A 23139-nucleotide genomic window follows, 5' to 3' on the forward strand; every position below is an offset into this window, starting at 1 on the left:
AGCTTGGTGAAAAAAGGTCCACTGTTGGAGCAATCATTAGAAAATGGAAGAAGCTAAACATGACTGTCAATCTCCCTCGGACTGGGGCTCCATGCAAGATCTCACCTCGTGGGGTCTCAATGATCCTAAGAAAGGTGAGAAATCAGCCCAGAACTACACGGGAGGAGCTGGTCAATGACCTGAAAAGAGCTGGGACCACCGTTTCCAAGGTTACTGTTGGTAATACACTAAGACGTCATGGTTTGAAATCATGCATGGCACGGAAGGTTCCTCTGCTTAAACCAGCACATGTCAAGGCCCGTCTTAAGTTTGCCAATGACCATTTGGATGATCCAGAGGAGTCATGGGAGAAAGTCATGTGGTCAGATGAGACCAAAATAGAACTTTTTGGTCATAATTCCACTAAACGTGTTTGGAGGAAGAAGAATGATGAGTACCATCCCAAGAACACCATCCCTACTGTGAAGCATGGGGGTGGTAGCATCATGCTTTGGGGGTGTTTTTCTGCACATGGGACAGGGCGACTGCACTGTATTAAGGAGAGGATGACCGGGGCCATGTATTGCGAGATTTTGGGGAACAACCTCCTTCCCTCAGTTAGAGCATTGAAGATGGGTCGAGGCTGGGTCTTCCAACATGACAATGACCTGAAGCACACAGCCAGGATAACCAAGGAGTGGCTCTGTAAGAAGCATATCAAGGTTCTGGCGTGGCCTAGCCAGTCTCCAGACCTAAACCCAATAGAGAATCTTTGGAGGGAGCTCAAACTCCGTGTTTCTCAGCGACAGCCCAGAAACCTGACTGATCTAGAGAAGATCTGTGTGGAGGAGTGGGCCAAAATCCCTCCTGCAGTGTGTGCAAACCTGGTGAAAAACTACAGGAAACGTTTGACCTCTGTAATTGCAAACAAAGGCTACTGTACCAAATATTAACATTGATTTTCTCAGGTGTTCAAATACTTATTTGCAGCTGTATCATACAAATAAATAGTTAAAAAATCATACATTGTGATTTCTGGATTTTTTTTTTTTTAGATTATGTCTCTCACAGTGGACATGCACCGACGATGACAATTTCAGACCCCTCCATGATTTCTAAGTGGGAGAACTTGCAAAATAGCAGGGTGTTCAAATACTTATTTTCCTCACTGTACATGGGGAACAGGACTGTAAATGGTAGTGCTACCATAAAAACAGTAATACTGTGAAATATTTTCACTATTTAAAAGATGTGCTACTTAATATTTTTGTGGAAACTGATCATTTTTTTTCAGAATTCTTTGATGAAAAGAAAGTTCAAAAGAACAAATGACAATTTGAATCAATTCAATGCACCTTTGTTTAATAAAAGTATCAATTTCCTTTAAAAAAAACCTTACTGGCCCCAAACTTTTGAATGGTAGAGTATGCATTCAGTAACACAGAGCATTGACTACAAGCTTTTTGTTAATTAAGACACATGAACAGAAATTATTTCTTTAATCATTAAACCAACAACTTGCCATTCTTTATGAGCCAAAGACCAGTGCACATACCGAAAGCCAGTCTAGAACGGCGTACGAGTGGAGTGGCAGAGATTTTCCCATCTGCGCTTTAAAGTGTCTCAGCTTCAGCTCCATTTCCTTACTAGCAAGAAACCGTGAGCGATCACGAACCATGAGAAAACACAGATGCTCTGACTTTCAAAAACCTGTCCCTCACTTGGCTTCCACCCTGAAAAAAAGAGACAAGCAGAGGGATAAAAACAGTGAACAGAGTCCTAGTGCTGCTGGGACTGTACAACACCGCTCAGCTAATCAAATCTAAAGACTGGAAATAACTATTAAAATGGGTCTAAATTAAAACGAGAATCAATTCTTCACAAGGCATTCAATATATTATGTTACTGGAAGCAGACTCATGAGAACAATGTAATTTCAAAACAGATGCTCGGCGATGATGAAAACCCAGATGCCCTCTTTTTGTAAAGTAATTATTTTATTTATATTTTACAGTCTTTACTTTCATTGCAATGTTTCATTTTCTCAATTTTTTATTTTTTTCTCTCCAGTTCACTTAGCAAGTGTAATATTCCATGCTGTTTAAATGTTTTTTTTTTTTTTTTTTTTTGTTGGGGGGGAGGGGGGTCAACAGAAGGAGAACAAATGTTCTGTACAACACTTTTCCAGTTAGGAAAAAATATATATATAATCATAATTCACATTTCTGCTCTCTTCCACACGCCCATCAAGAAAGATAAACGTTACGATTAAAACAAGGTTGTGTGCGTACGCGTTTTATAAGGTTGGGTATTTAATGCCCGATTCTTGCTGAATTGTAAAGAAATTTAAAAATGACTGACCACAATCGTCTCTACTGCATGTTTTTTCTCATTAAATTAATTTCGTGGTTGCTAATTTATACAGCACAAACAAATAAGGGGAACAAAATGTCATAAAATGCTGGAACATTTATGAGTGTCATTGCGAAATGAAACGGTGAAGTTTGAGTGAAAACTCTAAGACATGCAAGTCTACTGAAACTCTCACAAGCCTGTTGCTTTCAAAAATTCACAGCGAATTTCAACCGGAGAAGTACATTTACCCTAGTAAATGAACATATTCATTATTCCCTTTCTGAGTCCAAAAAAGCCCTCTATATAATAACTTTATTTTTTTGATGAGAGTCACAAACCTGATCTGAGTGGCATGTACTTGGCCTCCTGTTTGTTGTCTACAAACAAAAATAGTGTACTTGAGCTGGCAAGGGACTCGTTATTTGGTGCCACAGTGATAGAACGATTATGAATATCAATATTAGAGTTTGGGACACACACTTGCAAGCTTATTAATAGCTGTGGTTTAATCAGAGCTTACAAGACGGGTGTAACTACCCCAAAATCAAGCTTCCTAAGAGAAAACAGCAGTTGTTATGGCTTGGGTGGACAGATATATGCAAGATTGAAATGGTTGTGCATAAGAATTTAATTGCTGATGTTTACTTTAATCATTTGCTGAACAACACAGCTGTAGCTCAGAGGACTTGGATTGGTTTGGATTTGGGTTATCAGTATAGCAGAACTTCAGTGTTTTACGCAATTAGCCATGGCTAAATAATTCCTCCACAATGATTTGAGTTTATTGTCATCTTGCTGATAGAGTGAGTGTTCATTCAACTTCTTCTTTGGCGCAAAAATGCTCCATAAAGTTCTCAGAACGGGGGTGATTTACCAGCATTAAGTCTGATTGAATGAGAGGGCGGAGTCACAAAGAACTCGGCTGGTGGGCGGGAGGATTGTAAAGAGTGGGGGGGGCTTCAGATGCATTACGCACCAGCGAGACATAAAACAGCCTCGCATGTGCATCTGGGTCTCCTCCCCAGTGAACGAAAGAGAGTGTACATGTGTGTGTTGATTCAATTCGGAATGTCGACAGTAGTCCTCCGTTCTAGTTGACCATCCGTCACTGAAGGTCCCGATCCTCAAGGTACCTGTACTCAAATGTAAATCCTTCCTTTTTCCTCTGGCCCCATTTCTCGTAGTCAAAGTAGATATATGTTCCCTGTAGAAAGATGGAAATAACGAACCATTCAGTTACAAATTAGAATTTTTTGGGTTATATTCACACAGTGCTGGGTATTAAGATTCCAATATGAAGTACTTGTAATTATATTACGTTTTAAAATTCTTTAAAAGATTTAGATAATATAGATTACATTACTAATTACTATTACAATTTTCATTATGTAACTTGAAATTAGTAACTGACTATTCTTTGTAAGTAATCTACCCAGCACTGTATTCACATATACACTGCCGTTTAAAAGTTTGGGGTCAGTACGATTGAATAAAAAATAAAAATATAAAGTCTATTATGCTTGACAAAACAGTTGTGAGCTGAATATTTTTGTGGAAGCCACTGTAATACACTTTTTCAGAATACTTTGATTAATAGACCGAATGCAATGCTTGGACGAGCATTATTTGGTCCTGAGACTCCCACAGAAGATAACCAGTCAAAAGTTTGGAAACATTACTATTTTTAATGTTTTTGAAAGAAGTCTTATGCTAATCAAGCCAGCATTTATTTGATCAAAAATACAGAAAAAATTGTAATATTGTGAAATATTATTACAGTTTAAAATAATATTTTAATATACTTTAATTAACACTGTTAATAAACCAAGAAATACAACAATTTAAGATTTACGCACCCCAAGTTGGTACATAAAATGAACTTTAGTCAACATATTGGTGAGACGTATTCCTGTATAAGTTAGCGGTTCTTGGCCAAAATATGATAAAAATGGGACCAGGGGCCCCAGAATCAGAATACAGCAATAGTGTGACTCACTTGCTCAAACTCATCAGTGATGGTCTTGGGCTCCTCGTGCCTCTGGAACCACATCATGTACTTTGTATGGAACCGCCATGACTGTTTTTTCAAGGCCTTGGCTGCTAGATACTGCGCTTTTGTACCCTAGGGAGTGGAAAGGAACAATCTGTCATTTACCAGAAATACGCCAATAAAAAGGGACTGTAATCTGACCGTAATGCTGAAATCCCACTCAGAGATCAATAGTACCTCTATCTTTCAATCAAATGCAAGCCATATGTGCTTACTAAAAGACAAAACAACCTGTTTGCAATTACTGGGGCTTCACTGAGGGTGTTAACTATAAATGTGCAGAAACACACAAACACACACACCTCTAAGTAGTAAAAGATGAAGAAGAGGGTCTCTGTAGACAGTCTCTGGTAGAACTCCACAGTGTCAGAGTGGGTAGGTGGCATCTGGTGGTGAAAAGGCAGCGTCGGGCAGGGGTTCCTCATCAGGTATTGCCTGTGTGTCCAATAAAAGAGTAAATGATTAAGTGAGTATTCAATCAAAACAAGTTTGCAAGTCAAAGAACCCTGATCAACTCAAAAGGGATAGGATGAGATAGTATTTTTGTGTGGATTTAATACGGAGAACCTAAGAATTCAAAATTAAGTGATTCAAAAAATAGGTACTTGAAAAAATAGGTTTTTAATTTATTTATTACATTTAGTTAAATCAATCAATAAATACATTAGTAAAAAAAAAAAATGTAATTGTTTCTACTTTTTAAAATGAATACATGTACGCAAAATAAGACTTAATACAAATGGAAATAATAAAATAAGTAAGTGTACCAATAGGAACATATTGGTAAATCAATCAAATAATGTGTCAAATTGAACCTCTTTTTAAATAAATAAATCACAGAATGAATCAATGTGGCTTTCTCATGACCCAAATCTCATGAAACTTGTTACTATTTAAGTTGACATGTAGAAATACAAATTATATTTTATTTTTTTTATCAAATCCAGTGTCAGTTGTATGAAAGCAGATTTTATGAGATGTCTTGTGCAATAATGAGCACTATGGCTGTTTCAAGGGCCAAATATTTTTCATTCGGCAATGCCCCAAAATATCATTAAGTTGCATTAGATATTTTAGAATTGAATACAAGAAAAAGAAATGACAAACTGATGCAAAACATGGTCACATTGGAGTACAAGATTCCAGGAATTCCCTAGATTTTGAGGCATGTGTGTAGTCAGCTGTCAGAATCAGTGAATACTAAAAAATCGTATTTGTGTGTGTGTGTTGGTGTGCGCTCACCTGATCCTCTCAGAGTCGGACGGGTGAGGCATGTGTGTCCAGGCGGACTCCTGCATGGCTTGCTGGTAGAGTTGCTCTTTGGAGAGGGGGACGGGACCCAGTGGACACACGCCCAAAGAAGGGGCGATGCTTACCTCCGAAAGAACAGATTGAGAAGCTGGAAGACGGTGAGAGAAAGAATGTTACCAACAACATAGAGAACGGGGCAAGATAACCTTATAGTGTTGAGTACTTGTTGATACTTACCACTAGAGATATGTAGCGCAGACAGCTCTCCTTCTAACCCTGAGCCCTGGGCGACCCTCTCTACCATCGACTTTTGAGAACTCAGAGGCTCCTGAGGCTGAAGAGAGTGAATGCAGAGGGGAAAACGCATTGGTCAAAACAGTCAATAAAAGTGGATCTAGCATGTGCTCAAAACAATTAGGGATGATTAACAATTCCACTGAAAACCATATATATGAAATTATACGTCCACATGAATGGCTCGACCCAGGGTTTCCCAACAGAACATTGCTCAGAACATCACACTCCCTCCACCGGCTTTTCGCCATCTCACTGTGCATCCTAGTGCCATCACTTCCTTAGGTGAATGGTGCACACGCGACCGTCCATGTGATGTAAAAGAAAACGAAACAGTTTGGACACTCACGTGTCCATTGTAGGCGCTTTCAACGATGGAAAACGGTTATCATAGGCACTCTGAGTGGTCTGTAAGTGTGATGCACTGTGTGTTGTGACACATTCCTCTCATAACCATCATTAAAATTTAGTGTAGACAGTAGACCTTCTGTTGGCTCGGACCAGACGGCAGAGCCTCCGATGCCGTCACCGGTTTTTAGTTTGTTCCTCCTCGGCCCACTGTTTGTAAATTCTCACCACTGCTGACCGGGAGCGACCCACAAGCCTTGCCGTTTCAGAGATACTCTGACCCAGTCACCTTGCCATAACAATCTGTCACTCAGATATTTATTCCTGCCCATTTCTCCTGCATCCAACAAGTTAAATACAAGAACTAAGTGTTTGCTTACCATCTAATCTACACAGACTTTAAAGGGATGGTTCGGAGTAATTTCAACCTAGGGTCCTTTGCACCATGACCTCGAGCCAAACACCCCCCAGAAGCTTTTTTTCCCCTTGGTCGAACATTATTAAAGTTAGAGCTTATTTAGAGATATCAGCCGAATGGCTTAGTGCAGGCGCTAATGGATCCAAGGCTGTATCTTTTATTTTACTTTATTTAACTTACTTTATTTTGATATATTGTAAAATGTAATTTATTTCTGTGATGGCAGAGCTGAATTTAAAGCATCATTACTCCAGTTTTCAGTGTCACATGATCATTCAGAAATCATTCTAATATGCTGATCTGGTGCTCAAGAAACATTTCTTATTATCATCAATGTTGAAAACAGTTGTGCTGCTTAATATTTTTGGGGAAACAGTGATACATTTTTTTAGGAGCCTTTGAATAGAAAGTTTAAGAGAACAGCATTTATTTGAGTAGAAATCTTGTGAAGCATTATAAATGTCTTTACTATCATTTTAGATCAATTTAATGCATCCATGCAGAATAAAAGTATGTTTCCTTCAAAAAAAACTTCTAAACGGTAGCATACGTGTCTTCACATCTAACAACCCAGGCTCTCAACACTTTATTTTATCTAAACGTCTTGCTGCATTCAGGTGATGAGCAATAATTAAAGAGTAATTTCTCTGCCTGTTTCCTCATCTAATCTTTGCAGAGCAACAGCAATGTAGACTTTGCCTTCAGGGCCACACATCAAACACACATTGTTGCTGAATATGAGCAAATGTTGTGTGACTGACCTTGATGGTGTCGGCAGCCTGTGTGTATGAGAGAGGGCCATTCAGCAGGCTGCCACCGCTAGGTTTACTATCGCTGTACGATGGTGAGGGCGAGCTGGGCGGCAGTGTCATCGACCCCAGAAGGCTGGACCCACTGTCCTTACTGTTTTGAGAGGAGGGAGAAGAGCATATAGAAAATTGTTTGAATTATGAATAACATAGATATGTAATTCAGAAGGGTTGTTTTTTTTTCCAGGAAAATAGTGATATTATTTTAATGCAGGTTTTCCATGTTATTCACCTCTAGATTTGTACATTATCTGAAAAGTGCCGTTTGCCCTTGCACAGAACTCTTTTATTTAATATAGCGCTTTATACAGATTGTTTCAAAGCAGCTTTACATTAATAAACAGGAAATTAACAGTGTTAATGTTGTAAAATTCATCAATTATGAAACAAATTCAATTTCAGCGGTAAAGCAGCTCTACAGAAGACATTATTCAGCTCAAATCAGTTCAAATTTTGTTTTCATCCGATAGTGCAGTTAAATTTTTAATATGACTGAATATTACTTGTCTTTGTTGTCTGTTAATCGAATATCAACCTCACAAAAAAGGTGTCACAATGCTAGGGTGTTGTAGGTGGTTGCCAGGGTATAGCTTCTTAACAGGGAAGTGGTTTCTAAAGTGTTGTAAGTGCGCCAGTACTCACGGCTGATTTGTTGAGGAATTTAAGGATGAGGATTGGCTGGTCTGTGATTGGCTGGCACTGTTGAGGGCAGAGTCTGACGTGCTATCTGATACCACAGCACTGTAACCTGGAAGATGTGGGGATATTCAAGTACAAATGTGAACAAAATTTGTATTTATTATAAATATTTTAGTTTCTTCTTATAATGCAATACTGTTTCAGAACATATGTATTACTTTTTTCTAATCAGACAGTTATCCTGCACTCACTTGTACCACCATTTTGTTTCGGCCCACTGGGGGGCCGCGGCAGCGCGGCACTTCCTGCTGCATTTCCTGTCCCAGATGACCCTACATTGCCACCGATAACTCCAACGTTGCCACCGATAACTCCCACGTTGCCACCTATAACCCCCACGTTGCCACCGATAACTCCCACGTTGCCACCGATAACTCCCACGTTGCTCCCTGAGATCAGTGTGCCTCCCACAGGGCTGGGAGCTAGCAGAGGTAAAGGCTCCACAGCAGACTGTGTGGACCCAAGGCCCAAAACACCAGGCCCTGAGCCCAAGAGGCTTGTGGAGCCTAGACTTCCGTTAGTCCCCACTGAGGTTACGACTCCACTGGAGTTTGTACTGCTAATATTCGTTCCAATCGGTGCTGACAGCCCGCTGCCTATGCAACCTGCGGCGGCCGCTTGCGCGTAAGGCGCTGGGGTGGATCCACTCAAAAATCCAGTCATGCTCAAGGACGCCGGCATCCCTGAAAGGACTAGAACGGGCATCTGGTTTGCGCTACTCGTCACCGACATGCCCTTCCCGAGACCCAGACTGGAGGAAAGACCCGTGCCCAACGGAGGCTGGCTCTGTGAGCTGGGAGTCAGGGGACCCGGTGTGCAGGTGTTGGGTGGTGACGTGGACCTGGATGTTGGAAGTAGGATACTGTTGTTGGAGGACGCAGAGTTGGTGCTGGAGTGGGAGGAGACTGAGGTTTTGGGCTGGTGCTGCTGTTGTTGTTGGGATTGCTGTGTTTGTTGCTGTGTTGCTGAACTATAGCTGCCAGAGTTCTGGAGGGGGCCGCCCATGTTGCCTAAAAGGCTGCTGCCCCCTAATGCCAAGCTTCCACTGATGGCGACAGTCGCCAATGAGATCAAGGAGCTTGAAGAGGCTCCTGAGGATGAGGATGACAGTGAGGAAGAGGAGGACAGAGATGAAGATGGATTTCCGTTCTTGATAGGTGACTGCAACGAAATGACAGGATTTTCAGTGTCAGGCCAAAACTGGAAAGGACCATAAGACTTTTAGAACAGTGATTTTACGTATCTTTTCTCACCTGACTAATATCACTGTCTGTCGAGCGACCTCTTTTCTTATCATCTTCCGAATTCTTATCAGAACAAATGAAGAGAACATGACATGGAACAAAAACAAACCAAAACAAATGACTGAATTGCTTTTTACTACATTCATATCCATCCACATCCATGGCATTCACAGAGAAAACAATTTTTAGTGTTTTAGAAGTTAAGAAAAATATCTGTCCATGAACAAATCAGGGTCCTGTATATCGAATGTGCCATTTTTTTTTTTTTTTTTGGAAATATGATGAGATTCAAATACATTTTCATGATAACTTGCATAAACTTCTATTGGATACATTTGTCTGCTGGTAAGCAGGTTTGAGAAGTCATATGTTGCTCTGACTAGGGATGCACCGATATTAAAATTCAGGCTGATACTGATAACTCGATAATTATTTTCATGTTACAACCAATAACCGATAAATAAATAAAACAATAAAATTAATTAGAAGTACAATTAATACATTTATCTTGTTATAATTAAGAATTTAGTATTTTTATTTTAATAATTTTTTTAAATTAAGTTAAATGATACAAGTGAAATTCATTCATTTTTTGGTGTTTTTAAAGATTTACTGACGTATAACTGATAAATAAAACACACTTGAATTTTATTATTTATTATTTTTAAGTTTTATTATTATAATTAATAATTCATTCATTTTTATTTTATTTTAAAATTAATACATTTTAAATGCTACAAGTGAATTTAGGCATCACAACATTATGATGTTCATTATGAAAAATTCATTATAATATAAATTTTTATATTTGCTAAAAATTACATTTAACAGTGTTATAATTTTTTTTGTGAATTTTAGATGTCAACAAAGGTATCTATGTAAAGGTAAATCTAAATGTAAAAAATTTGCATGCACAATTAAATATCCAATATCAATAACATCATAAAATCCTCTATTATTGGCCAATAACCAGAATGGAACTGATGTATTGTGCATCCCAAGCTCTGATTAAACTTTAGGTCTGATGCTCACCGTAGTGCAAGTAGCCGGAGAGGGAGGTATGGGAGATGATGACGTTGTGGAGGTTGGTGTGGAACTGGAGTGCTGGAAGATCTCGTCCTCTGCGTTACCAGCTGGAGATGTGGTACCAAGTGGCTGGGCTACAGGAAGGAAAAATGAAGAAAGAAAAAAAGTGTTACAATTAAGAATAAAAAAAAAAACACAGCAGAATTCTGACATGTGCACCAAACACTTACGAAGTTCCTCTAAATCAAGGTCATCATAGATGAACTCATTCTCCTCAAAGTCTGGATCCTGAGAGGAATCAAGGTAGTACTCAACGTCATCTTTAATCTTGCGGATGGAATCCACATCTATCGAGTCATTGTCCAGCATTCGAAGGATGGTTTCCAGCATGAGTATGTGATACCGGTGCCTCTCGATCAATCGTTTCAGTTCCTCGATCCGATCCTGCTTCTGAGGTCACAGCATCACAGCATGGAAAAAATATAGAATTCTGATGCGAATGAGCAGTCACTTTAACAGAACGAGTGAAACTGCTGGAAATGTCTTTTAAAATAGTCTTGTATATGGTCACTAACAAAATGGTATTACCATTAGTACCATTTTTATTTTATTTTTGGATATGCACCATGGTAATCCCATAATATTCTGTTAAGTACCCTGGAGACGTAGTAAACACTATGGTACATGAATATGAAAATCATTAGGTACTAGAGTATTACCATTTGATACAGTCAAGATGTGTTTGCATTATTAATGTTTTCATTAAAAATAAATAAATAAATAAATAATTGAAATTTGAGCGGTGAAGTACACAATAAATATCTTTGGCATCAATAATCACTAATTAATTTGTCATTTAGCTAACACTTTTATCCAAAGTGAATTACAGAAAGGCTTATCACCCAATAAGTGTCATCATTCATGGTTCACCCATTGCTGGGTTTGAATCAACAACCTCTTTGTTTCCAGCTCAGAAATTGTATTATTAGGCTAAACAATCCCAGATCAAACAGTTGCATTGTAAAAGACGAAAAGGATGAGAATAGAAAAAGCAGGAGGAAATTTAACTGACCTCTTTGTCTCCTTTCTTTTTCTTGGTTAGGACAGAAAGCGATTCAACCTCGCTCTCAAACTGGTCCACTTGCATGTTCAACGTGTCTATCGTGTTCTAGGGAAACCAAGGTACAAAGCAGAAGTAGATGACATTAGCAAATGGTGCAAACAGAGCAACAGTTGAGATGTGCATGTTTTTTTGCAGAATAGTGAGTTGAAAAGTTCTCTGTAACTTCATGCGATTGTTTGCCAAAATACGCTCACGACAGTGAGATGGACGCAGATTTCAGAACCAGGCGTTACAGCGGCTTTCCAAAGACTGTGCACACAAAAAGAATGATGGAAAATGACTTAGGTCACATTTAACGCTGTTTGACGAATTTTCTTGGGTGAAATCAAGTCATTTCAATAACAATCCACACAATCAGGGAAGTGTGAAAGATTTACCCACACAGATTGCTTGGTTTGACTTTAGCATGAGCTGTGCTTCATACATAGCTACAATATTGACAATGGACATTTCGTGAAATCTCGCTAATGTAACCGCACTTTAACTGAGGTCACAGTTCAGAACTTTAACATACTGCTGAACTCATGTCTTATTAAACTAAAAATAGATGGAAAAGATCCAGATTGTAGTAGAATTTAATAATAGATACTAGGGATGCACGATATATTGGCCACCATATCGATATCGGCCGATATGTTCATTTTTTATGTTAATTTTTTATGTTATCGTTATCTGCCCGATAATAAAAAAATTGGCCAATATATAAAATCTGATAAATAATGAATTATTTCCTTCAGCTGAGACCATTCAGATGCTCACTATTCGCCATGATGGTTTTGAATTGCTTGAAATATGATTGGAATCACTTCAAAAAAGGACAATACAGTTAAGCGCAATGTGCAAGCCTGTCATATATAGGCTACATAAAATTATATTGAGAACATTAGAATTGTGTGCTTGGGACATGGCTTTTAATGGTGAGCCTTTTGTTTTTGTAATCAGGCTCTCAAATTATATAAATTTATAAATTTGGATTTAGATTTATCTGCAAATATATTGGTTATTGGCTTTCAAATATAAAGAATTATCGGTTAATGGTATATCGGCCAACATTTCTTATCGGTGCATCACTAATACAGTGGATTACTTGTTTATCATATCAATCTTCATGTAAAAGCAAAATCAAATACGTCCACTTTACTGGCAACCAAGAATGCGATCATAATATTTGCCTTTGCATACATACAGTAGATGTACAGTGAGGAAAATAAGTATTTGAACACCCTGCTATTTTGCAAGTTCTCCCACTTAGAAATCATGGAGGGGTCTGAAATTGTCATCGTAGGTGCATGTCCACTGTGAGAGACATAATCTAAAAAAAAAAATCCAGAAATCACAATGTATGATTTTTTAACTATTTATTTGTATGATACAGCTGCAAATAAGTATTTGAACACCTGAGAAAATCAATGTTAATATTTGGTACAGTAGCCTTTGTTTGCAATTACAGAGGTCAAACGTTTCCTATAGTTTTTCACCAGGTTTGCACACACTGCAGGAGGGATTTTGGCCCACTCCTCCACACAGATCTTCTCTAGATCAGTCAGGTTTCTGGGCTGTCGCTGAGAAACACGGAGTTTGAGCTCCCTCCAAAGATTCTCTATTGGGTTTAGGTCTGGAGACTGGCTAGGCCACGCCAGAACCTTGATATGCTTCTTACAGAGCCACTCCTTGGTTATCCTGGCTGTGTGCTTCGGGTCATTGTCATGTTGGAAGACCCAGCCTCGACCCATCTTCAATGCTCTAACTGAGGGAAGGAGGTTGTTCCCCAAAATCTCGCAATACATGGCCCCGGTCATCCTCTCCTTAATACAGTGCAGTCGCCCTGTCCCATGTGCAGAAAAACACCCCCAAAGCATGATGCTACCACCCCCATGCTTCACAGTAGGGATGGTGTTCTTGGGATGGTACTTATCATTCTTCTTCCTCCAAACACGTTTAGTGGAATTATGACCAAAAAGTTCTATTTTGGTCTCATCTGACCACATGACTTTCTCCCATGACTCCTCTGGATCATCTAAATGGTCATTGGCAAACTTAAGATGGGCCTTGACATGTGCTGGTTTAAGCAGGTGAACCTTCCGTGCCATGCATGATTTCAAACCATGACGTCTTAGTGTATTACCAACAGTAACCTTGGAAACGGTGGTCCCAGCTCTTTTCAGGTCATTGACCAGCTCCTCCCGTGTAGTTCTGGGCTGATTTCTCACCTTTCTTAGGATCATTGAGACCCCACGAGGTGAGATCTTGCATGGAGCCCCAGTCCGAGGGAGATTGACAGTCATGTTTAGCTTCTTCCATTTTCTAATGATTGCTCCAACAGTGGAGCTTTTTTCACCAAGCTGCTTGGCAATTTCCCCGTAGCCCTTTCCAGCCTTGTGGAGGTGTACAATTTTGTCTCTAGTGTCTTTGGACAGCTCTTTGGTCTTGGCCATGTTAGTAGTTGGATTCTTACTGATTGTATGGGGTGGACAGGTGTCTTTATGCAGCTAACGACCTCAAACAGGTGCATCTAATTTAGGATAATAAATGGAGTGGAGGTGGACATTTTAAAGGCAGACTAACAGGTCTTTGAGGGTCAGAATTCTAGCTGATAGACAGGTGTTCAAATACTTATTTGCAGCTGTATCATACAAATAAATAGTTAAAAAATCATATATTGTGATTTCTGGATTTTTTATTTTTTTTTAGATTATGTCTCTCACAGTGGACATGCACCTACGATGACAATTTCAGACCCCTCCATGATTTCTAAGTGGGAGAACTTGCAAAATAGCAGGGTGTTCAAATACTTATTTCCTCACTGTATGTATCATACATACAGTACATCATACATACAGTAGATGTACCACTACAAGAAGTGGGAGTCCAGCTGCTGTTTTTTCACTCCTCCCCTGACAGCAGCCGCCTACTATCATCTACATTAAAAACAAGGCATTTGGCATCTAAAATAATCCTAATGTTTTATCACATTGTGTCAAGACACAAATGCTTTTCAGAATGACAGGAATGTGTCAAGTCAACATGAAATCAAAACAAATCCTAATTACTTTCTTGATGCACATTTCTTGTCTTATTGTGAATTATTTATTGGTGCATGTTACAAAAAATCTAAAGAAATCTAGGTCAGTACTACTTTTCCACATTACAGGAGTCAAATGGGTGCAAACAATTCGCAGTGACTAACTTGAGTGCTTCACACTAAGGGTGTAAATCGGACAGTTCATCATGATGCGATATTGATTCTCTCAGCCAACGATACGATATTTGCCGATACCTCAAAAAAATCTGCGATACGATTACGATTTGATTTAGGGCTATATCGATTGATTTCTCGTGGTTTGGATAATATGTGCCAAGTTTACAAAACCAGTTACATTTTTATTAACCAAAATATATAATATGAATGTTTAATTAAACTCTTTGGAAATTGCACACCCTCTCCCAATTGGGACATATACAACAACAACAAAATTACACATTAGTTTTATAAATAAAGAAAAAGAAAAAAAGGGGGTGGAGGGGCGGGGGGTCACATAAAATCAATCAAGCTTATGATGGCAGCAGACTTCCAGTCTTATGTGCCAAAATGTGCAAATCACTGAGGTACTTTAGCTAAATAAATAAGTAAAAAATAAATGAATATAAAAATACAAAAATAACGATTTGCGTCCGACAGCAGGCACAAAGTTTTCTGCATCTGCTACAACGCTTTGTTGCTGCATCGCATTCGCAATCTGACACACAGGCAGACAGTGTTGTGAGTAAACGAAAATGCATAGTTTGGCGGACGTTGCGTGAGGATGTGGAGAGTGTCAAAATAAAGGTACCTCATATTGATATTTTACGTTATGGCATTGATTAGACGTTTGATCGATGCATCGATCCATATCGATTTTGTTCACACTGCCGTTCTTACCGTTAGCCACTGCCCGATCTCTTCTTTCTCTTTCTGTGCAGGATCGACTTTCAGAGCAAGGCCGAGTCCCTCTTTAGAGTATGCTTTCGTTTTGGTTTCCCGTTCCACAATTTTAAACCGCTCCATTTGCTGTTAAAAACAAAAAATCATAAAATCACAGTCAAAACTAAGTACAACATTTTGTTATACCGTGTGCCAAAGCTGAGCACTTTTCTCCGTATTATGTTTCAGAATTTGGATTTATTGGTCTTATTTGGATTTAGTATCTATAAATAATTGATTCATTATTTATTTACAAAAAGGTCTCAAAGTTAACATCTCAAAGGTAAGGTTTCACCTTACTGAAAACATTGCTAATGTACTTCATCCAATAAAATAAACTGATTTAAGTTGTTCAAACATGTTAAATCTGGCATTATTTATTAGTATCAAGTCTTTTTGTTAGATTTAAACAGACTCACCGTCTCAATGAGTTTGCGATTCTCTACTAGCTGTCTTTTGTCCTTGATCTCATTGGAGGCGACCCATGTCTTAATCTGGTCACGAAGGCGCTGCAGAAGCAATGCAGACAGAAACAGAAAGAGCATGCATAAAGAAAGAAAATTGAGCAGGACACCTGAAATCAAGCATGCCGACTCGTCCTGTGCCGCCAAGCACAGGACACGCGCATACATGACCCTCGGCATGGGTAGCGCTTGTCCTCATGGTTACCAATAAAGGCAAACACACCATGAGCAGTGAAACAAGCCAAGTGTATTACAAATGAAATGAAAAGCAGTTCAATCTTTCAATAATTCATTTGATTCACCTATGGCCAAAAAGTGCAGTTTGATATCAACAAAATATTCTCACCTGTAATTTTTTAATCTCTTTTTTGAGGTCAGACTCATATTTTTCTTTTTGGTTTGCGTTGGCTGCATTGTGGAGCTGAAAGGGGGAAATAAATCACAAACATATACATTATTTATAAGTTCATTTTAAAGGATTCTACTTGGCTTGAATCATAAGAAGGTGATTGTAAATTTCAATAATATGTTGAAAACTCTATACATTGGGCCTCACTCAAGAAGCATGAGCAGAACAAATGTAGGAGTACTTTCTTAAAAACTCTTTATATTCTGAAATTTCTTATATATCATTGATTATTACATTTGTTCATTGTGGGAGATTGAGTTTGCTCATTGTGGTTTAATATAAATGCTGAGCAAGGTTGAATTTTCAGCATCATTGCTCCAGTCTTCAGTGTCACATGATCCTTCAGAAATCATTCTAACATGCTGATTTAATGGTCAAGAAACATTTCTAACTATTGTCAATGTTGAAAACAGTTGTGATGCTTTTTGTTAGGATTCCTTGATGAATAGAAAGTTGTAAAGAACAGCTTTTATTTGAAATAGAAATATATTATGTAACATTATAAATGTCTTTGCTGCCACTTTTGGTCAATTTAGTGTGTTCTTGCTGAAAAGAAAAAAAAATAATAATAATAATTTCTTTTTTATTAACATTTCAATGGTAGTGTATTTATGCATTAATCAACCCCATCTAAGTTCACTACCCAATTTGGATCTGTTGTAAAATATTATTCTTAAAACAGCAAAAACCACTGAGAATGCATCTAAAATATAATTAACATGATTTAATGAGCTTTACAAAAAGTGCTATAGTCGTCTCTTACCTTTTTCCAAATGTCCTCAAACTGCTCTACCCCTTCTGCAACCTTTTTCAAACATCTGTCTATTTCGCCTGAAGAGAGAGGAGCAAACATTCAGTACATGATGGGATGGGGTGAGACCAGGCCACATTCTCAGAGACACACATGCAAACATGGGGTTGATACAGCAGAAATATGTTAAATAATGTAAGCTATTCATGTAGCATTCTCTTCAAACTAAGCTGCATAAAGATATCTTCCAAGAAGACCATTAAACATATATTGCCCATTACCTTGAAGTTTTCTTTTATCAGCCATGACTTCCTGACTATGATGTTTTCTTCATGCCTTCATCTACTGAAAGAAATAGAAGAGAAAATGAGCACAGTAGCTCTTCATTCATGGTAAATCAACTAGCATAGCAGGGCTCCAGACTAACATTTCAGAGCAGTGATTGTGATTTTTAATCTACGGTAATTGAATCATAAAATTACTATTGTTATGGATTAATAAGTGCAGTTACTAATAATATAAGGCTACATGTTTATTTTTTGGAAATGCACATTTGACAGTAAAGCACTGAGCTTGAGTTCAGATGCAGATAACATTATCTCTTATTAAAAACTTTATTTACAAAAAAACTAAAAATTGTAAATATTCTACTTTTATTAAATGCACCATTGTTATTTTATAGCATCATACCACAGCTTTAGTGATTAAAACTTCACTTGCTTGCTTTCTGTGTTTTTATGACACTGTGACTTTTCCTACTTAATCAGTATAAAAAAATTGCCACACTTTAACAAAAAATTAATTCTTGATGATTCGATATTTTATAATGTGATTTCATAATGTCTAAAACTAAATCCACGGGGACAATATTTGAAGGATGAACAAATAATGTTTATGGTCATCACATCAAAAATAACATTTAAACTGGATAATATTTAGAGCTTTGAAGTGCTGGAAAAAGAGTGAAGCAATTGAAAGTTCTTTAAGTACTTGAATTTCACTCTCAAAAGGTTGTACGAACCCTGAAAGGGATACTCCACTTTTTTTGGAAATAGGCTCATTTTACAACTCCCCCAGAGTTAAACAGTTGAGTTTTACCGTTTTCGAATCCATTCAGCCGAACTCCGGGTCTGGCGATACCACTTTTAGCATAGCTTAGCATAGATCATTGAATCGGACAGGACCATTAGCATCTCTCTCAAAAAAATGACCAAAGAGTTTCGATATTTTTCCTATTTAAAACTTGACTCTTCTGTAGTTACATCGTGTACTAAGACCGACGGAAAATGTAAAGTCGCGATTTTCTACGCTGATATGGCTAGGAACTATACTCTCATTCCTGCGTAATAATCAAGAAACTTTGCTGCCGTACCATGAGTCCATCAGGCGTAATGATATGACGCATGATGTAACTACAGAAGAGTCAAGTTTTAAATAGGAAAAATATCGAAACTCTTTGGTCATTTTTTTGAGAGAGATGCTAATGGTCCTGTCCGATTCAATGATCTATGCTAAGCTATGCTAAAAGTGGTACCGCCAGACCCGGAGTTCGGCTGAATGGATTCGAAAATGGTAAGACTCAACTGTTTAACTCTGGGGGAGTTGTAAAATGAGCCTATTTCCAAAAAAAGTGGAGAATTCCTTGAAATGAATAATGTAAAAACATTCGACTATATCTGCCACAATACCATGGTTACAGTTAGCGTTACTATATGAAATCCATGGTGAATGCTGGTGATTTGTAGAATGAAAAGCCTTCTATAACTTGTTCATTCATGGCACAATGTTTCTCCTGGTTTCCACGTCAGCACTGGTTTCTGACATCTATGGTTTATGACAGAGAATTCTGCCCCAAATTCAAACACTTTCTCACTGGATCTCCCAGCGCTGTGTAATAACTGTCACTTGGTCGAGATCAGACCGCGAGTAAACCTGTTTTGAGCTCGCGCTGCACTGTCTATAATTGGTCCGAGGCTCCGAGCTGATAAACGATCCGCGATGCGCAGCTCAAACGAGTAGCGCAGTTTTGATCTGCTTTCCTTTCTCATATGCAACAGAAATGGCAGCTCTAATCAGTTGGACAACGTGGTGGTGGCACCAGTGCAACCTTTAACAAAATTTTGTTGCACCGGCAGGAAAACATTTGGTTGCAGTCTGGAGCCCTACATAATCCCTTACAAATGACTGGATTTGTAAGAAACAAGACACATTATAATGTTCTTCAAAGCCAGATGTCCAAATAAAGAACACAAGCCTTTTAGACGGATGGCCTATTTTATAATTATGTTTTTTTCCCCTGAACTATTAGTGTAATTACTGTAATGGCACAGTGACGAAAATTACAAACACACAAACCAACTCTTGTGATTGCTGTAGGGCAGGCTGGACAGGTTTGGCTTGAATATAAAAATGCAAAATTACTCTTTTTCCCTTTAGTAATTGGTGTATTTCACTTTCACAACCTGCAGTGAGAACCATACTTAATTTAAATGTTAAGAAAATCAACCATAGTTTGTTTATGTTGTAGGGTTTTATGGTCTTATGGTGTTATTATACCATAATGATAAACCTGCATGGAAAATAATTATTAGATTAGATTGGATTAGATACAACTGTATTGTCATTGTGCAGAGTACTAGTACAGAGACAATGAAATGCAGTTAGCATCTAACCAGAAGTGCAAATCGCAATATGTGTATATTACATAAAATATCATTATGGTTCGATAGAAAAGTCCAGGATTTTAGGTAGATAATAATATAATAGCATGGCAGTAATAAATAATAGTCTTTGGTAGCGGTCTTTGCAAATAATTGTACAGAAAACAGAGAGACAAATCCGACGTCATTGGATGAGATAAAATGGTGTCAATGTTTTGAAAGCGGCACAAAGACACAGTGTTTACACACTCTTTGGAAGTCAACCTATGAATTGCTTACAATTAGAGTTGTTTCTGCACATTAAACTGGAAAAGGAGAAAGTATTTTAACACGTTTTTAATAAACATTTTAATAAAAATACCTCCAACGCAAAGGGCAACTGAACAGTTCTGCTTATCTACGCGAGACAACGAAGCCCTTATACTGGAGAGTTTGCTATAATTTTACAGATATGTCTGTAAACATCTCTACAATAAAACAAAATCTGAACCGTTGAGTTTAGATCCAGTTGCATGGTAAAAAAGTAAAGAAATCATATGTTTATCAGTGTGTGTAGACAGGCATGTCTGGTCAAATATGCACATTCAAAGCACACATTTGGGATGCACACAAGTATGCCGGTGGGAAATATAAAGATGTGTGATCTCAGTCTAAATTTAGAGAATGCATTAATCTATTCTTCGCACATCTCACATAGCAAAGACTTCCATGGATGAAGACATGTAATCCGTGTTTATTAGATTCAGAAAGCTCAAGGGTTTCGCTCAACACAAGCAACAAAAGGTTCAAAGGGGCTTCTTGGATCCATTTAAAAAGAACTCTATGCCAAAAGGTTCTAAATAAGGAAAAATATCTTTAAAGATGGCATAATATTTTCATGTAAACAGGATTTTTCTAGTGATAAAATATGTTTATGAGCTGCTTAATTAATAAAATGACAAGTTTAACAAAATTAATGAATTAAAACATAATCCATAAAATCATCATATGATGGAAACCCCTTAAGTTTCTATACAGAACCTTTTCTTCTAAAAGTGCATAATACTTACAATGCTTTTAAAATTAAAAATCAATAAAAAGCTGAGATTGCAAATAAGACCTGGTGTTTTAAATTATGGTTTTCGTCTATTTCTTCAGTAAATAAAAAAGCTCCTGATGTAAAGGCACGTGACAGCAAGAAGCATACTTTGAAGCCTACATGTATAAATGATTAAATAGCTCTTTTCGGCCCTTTTAAAGGAATATCAGCGTTTACACAAATCTTTCTGGTACTGCACCGTCAAGGCTAGTATAGAATAAATGGATTCATAAAGAAATTTCCACATATATGGCTTTTGATTTCAATTCGGCATGAAACAAAAGCTGTGGTAGTCTTTCCTATTGTGACGAATATTTGAGTAAAACGGCTTCTTGAACAAGAAAAAAAAATGAAGGGTGGGCTTGATTTTGTCCATTGGGAATTGTTTTATGTGATCTCATGTAAGTGACAGGTTGTCCCACTCTCACGCCAGTAAACACTTCATCAGAGAAGATATGTTGTCATAAGAGGGACGGGAAGTTAAGGGCACATTAATAATAATGATGTGCACAGAAAAATAATTTATAACAAATACTGCAATATCTCAGTAAAAAAAAAAAAGGTCAATTTTGATTTAATGGTGATTTTATCCTGCTTTGGGTCATGGTCAGTAAAAACATCCGATTCACAAACTTGAAAGGTGTAGACAACAGTGACAGGAAAAATATGCCAAATTGAATGATGAAACAGCAGAAATCAAAATGAAGCATTCATTTTATCAGGCAGATTTCTAACTAAAGTGATCACCGTCCAAACACAGCTGAGCAAGATGCATCAGCTTCATTTGCCACAATGAAGAAACACATTATTCCATCCATCCATGCACTTCAATAACGACTAGTTCAAGTGTGACTGAAGCAGAAACCTAATATTGTATAGAAACGTCACATTCATTCAGCAGCATTTCTTATCATCATATATAATATAAACAGAGAGGATGACAGCTGCATGTCAATCAAAATTCTCTGACACAGTCGCGCGGGTCCATTGAGTTCTCGCAACAATGTAGCGCGTGCAAACACAACAGCTGGCAATTCTCGAGCTGATCCTTCATCGGATATGTTAACAGTTTAAAGTAAACCTAAAACCCCAGATCTCACTGTCCTGGTGATAACAGCTCATTTGGAGCAAGCTCGGTTTTAAACGGTACTAAATAATATTTCAGCAACATGAAACCAGAGACTGCCACTGTCTTTGCATGCATGTGGCTTCTTTTATAGGCGCTTATCCAACTTCATTCGCATCCGCTACTTTTTTTACGTGACGAGACACTGATACGATAATATTAACACTTTAGATGAGTTAGAAAGCTCAATTCCAGCAAGCAGCTCGCGAGCCTGTAGTAAACGCGACCGGCTCGAGGTTTTTTTTTTTTTTTTTTTTTTTGGCTGGGATACAAATTGGAAAGGAAAAAAGCAGCATGTAATTGGAGTTACGCTCCCACGTTGTAGGGGATGTTTTACCTGATTTTCCTGAGTTTTACTTTCCCTCTTAATATCCCCTTCAGTTCCGCCACAATTCCACAACTTTTCACGCTATATTTTTATTTCCTATTATTTCTATTCGCCAAACAATCACTTCTCGCATCAAAGATGGCCGCCAGGAACACCTCCTCCGCTTGTGCGTGGAGGCTTGTGGTCCCGCCCACTTAATCGCCATTGGGTGCCGGCCATCAGATCTCATCTCTCATTGGGTAAGCGGAGCTGTCTATCTACTCGCAGTGCTTGACAGCTTCCGTGCATAGCGAGTGATGGTTGGTGTAAATGGAGAGGTTAAAGGTGTACCGGGATGTCTTTAAATTGTCCGACTTACTATTTTGTACCAAAGTAGGTTTCTGACAAAAGCAGTAGTTTCTTCATTCACAGCAAGTTTTAATCTAAGATGCTTCTCGCCATCAATGCAGTTATCCTTGTCAAACAGCTTGCTTGAGAAACAGATGGGGTTTGGGATATGAAAGCTCATGAGACTGGAAAAACCTGCAAAATAATTTCTAAACATAAGCCTTCATCTTTTTGATTAAGCATTATACTCTTATTATTACAAAGCATAAATCAAGACTGTGAAGATGGTTTGAAATGATTTTATGTTATTTTAACATCTTTTTAAATTTTATTTTATTTAACAAGGTCCCTTTGAGACACAATATCTCTTCTATGAGGGAAATAAAAAATAAAGCTACATATAAATAAACTTTAATTTTAGTTTAATATGGAAATTAAA

At 37.9% G+C, this 23139-nt stretch overlaps 1 protein-coding gene across 2 annotated transcripts; it reads right to left on the reverse strand.

Moving 5' to 3' along the window:
• Positions 1 to 1957: 1957 nt before the first annotated feature.
• cnot3b (CCR4-NOT transcription complex, subunit 3b) lies at positions 1958 to 22545 on the reverse strand. Of its 2 annotated transcripts, none has more exons than XM_084131864.1 (18): positions 22383 to 22545; positions 17463 to 17526; positions 17194 to 17261; positions 16368 to 16442; positions 15977 to 16066; positions 15516 to 15644; positions 11546 to 11641; positions 10704 to 10923; positions 10480 to 10607; positions 9457 to 9510; positions 8395 to 9364; positions 8147 to 8252; positions 7457 to 7598; positions 5873 to 5969; positions 5627 to 5783; positions 4687 to 4819; positions 4331 to 4456; positions 1958 to 3538 (listed from the first exon to the last, which is right to left on the reverse strand). In XM_084131864.1, the coding sequence occupies exons 2-18, from the start codon at positions 17485 to 17487 to the stop codon at positions 3440 to 3442; spliced, it is 2715 nt and encodes a 904-aa protein (XP_083987990.1). In that variant the 5' UTR covers positions 17488 to 17526; positions 22383 to 22545; the 3' UTR covers positions 1958 to 3439. The 2 variants fall into 2 exon arrangements, with proteins under 2 accessions (XP_083987990.1, XP_083987991.1); XM_084131865.1 differs by having other exon boundaries at positions 17463 to 17523; positions 22383 to 22537.
• Between the last annotated feature and the right edge of the window lie 594 nt (positions 22546 to 23139).

Source organism: Abramis brama (assembly GCF_963993115.1).
Source record: "Abramis brama genome assembly, chromosome: 12".
In the NCBI taxonomy this organism is placed as follows: Eukaryota; Metazoa; Chordata; class Actinopteri; order Cypriniformes; family Leuciscidae; genus Abramis; species Abramis brama.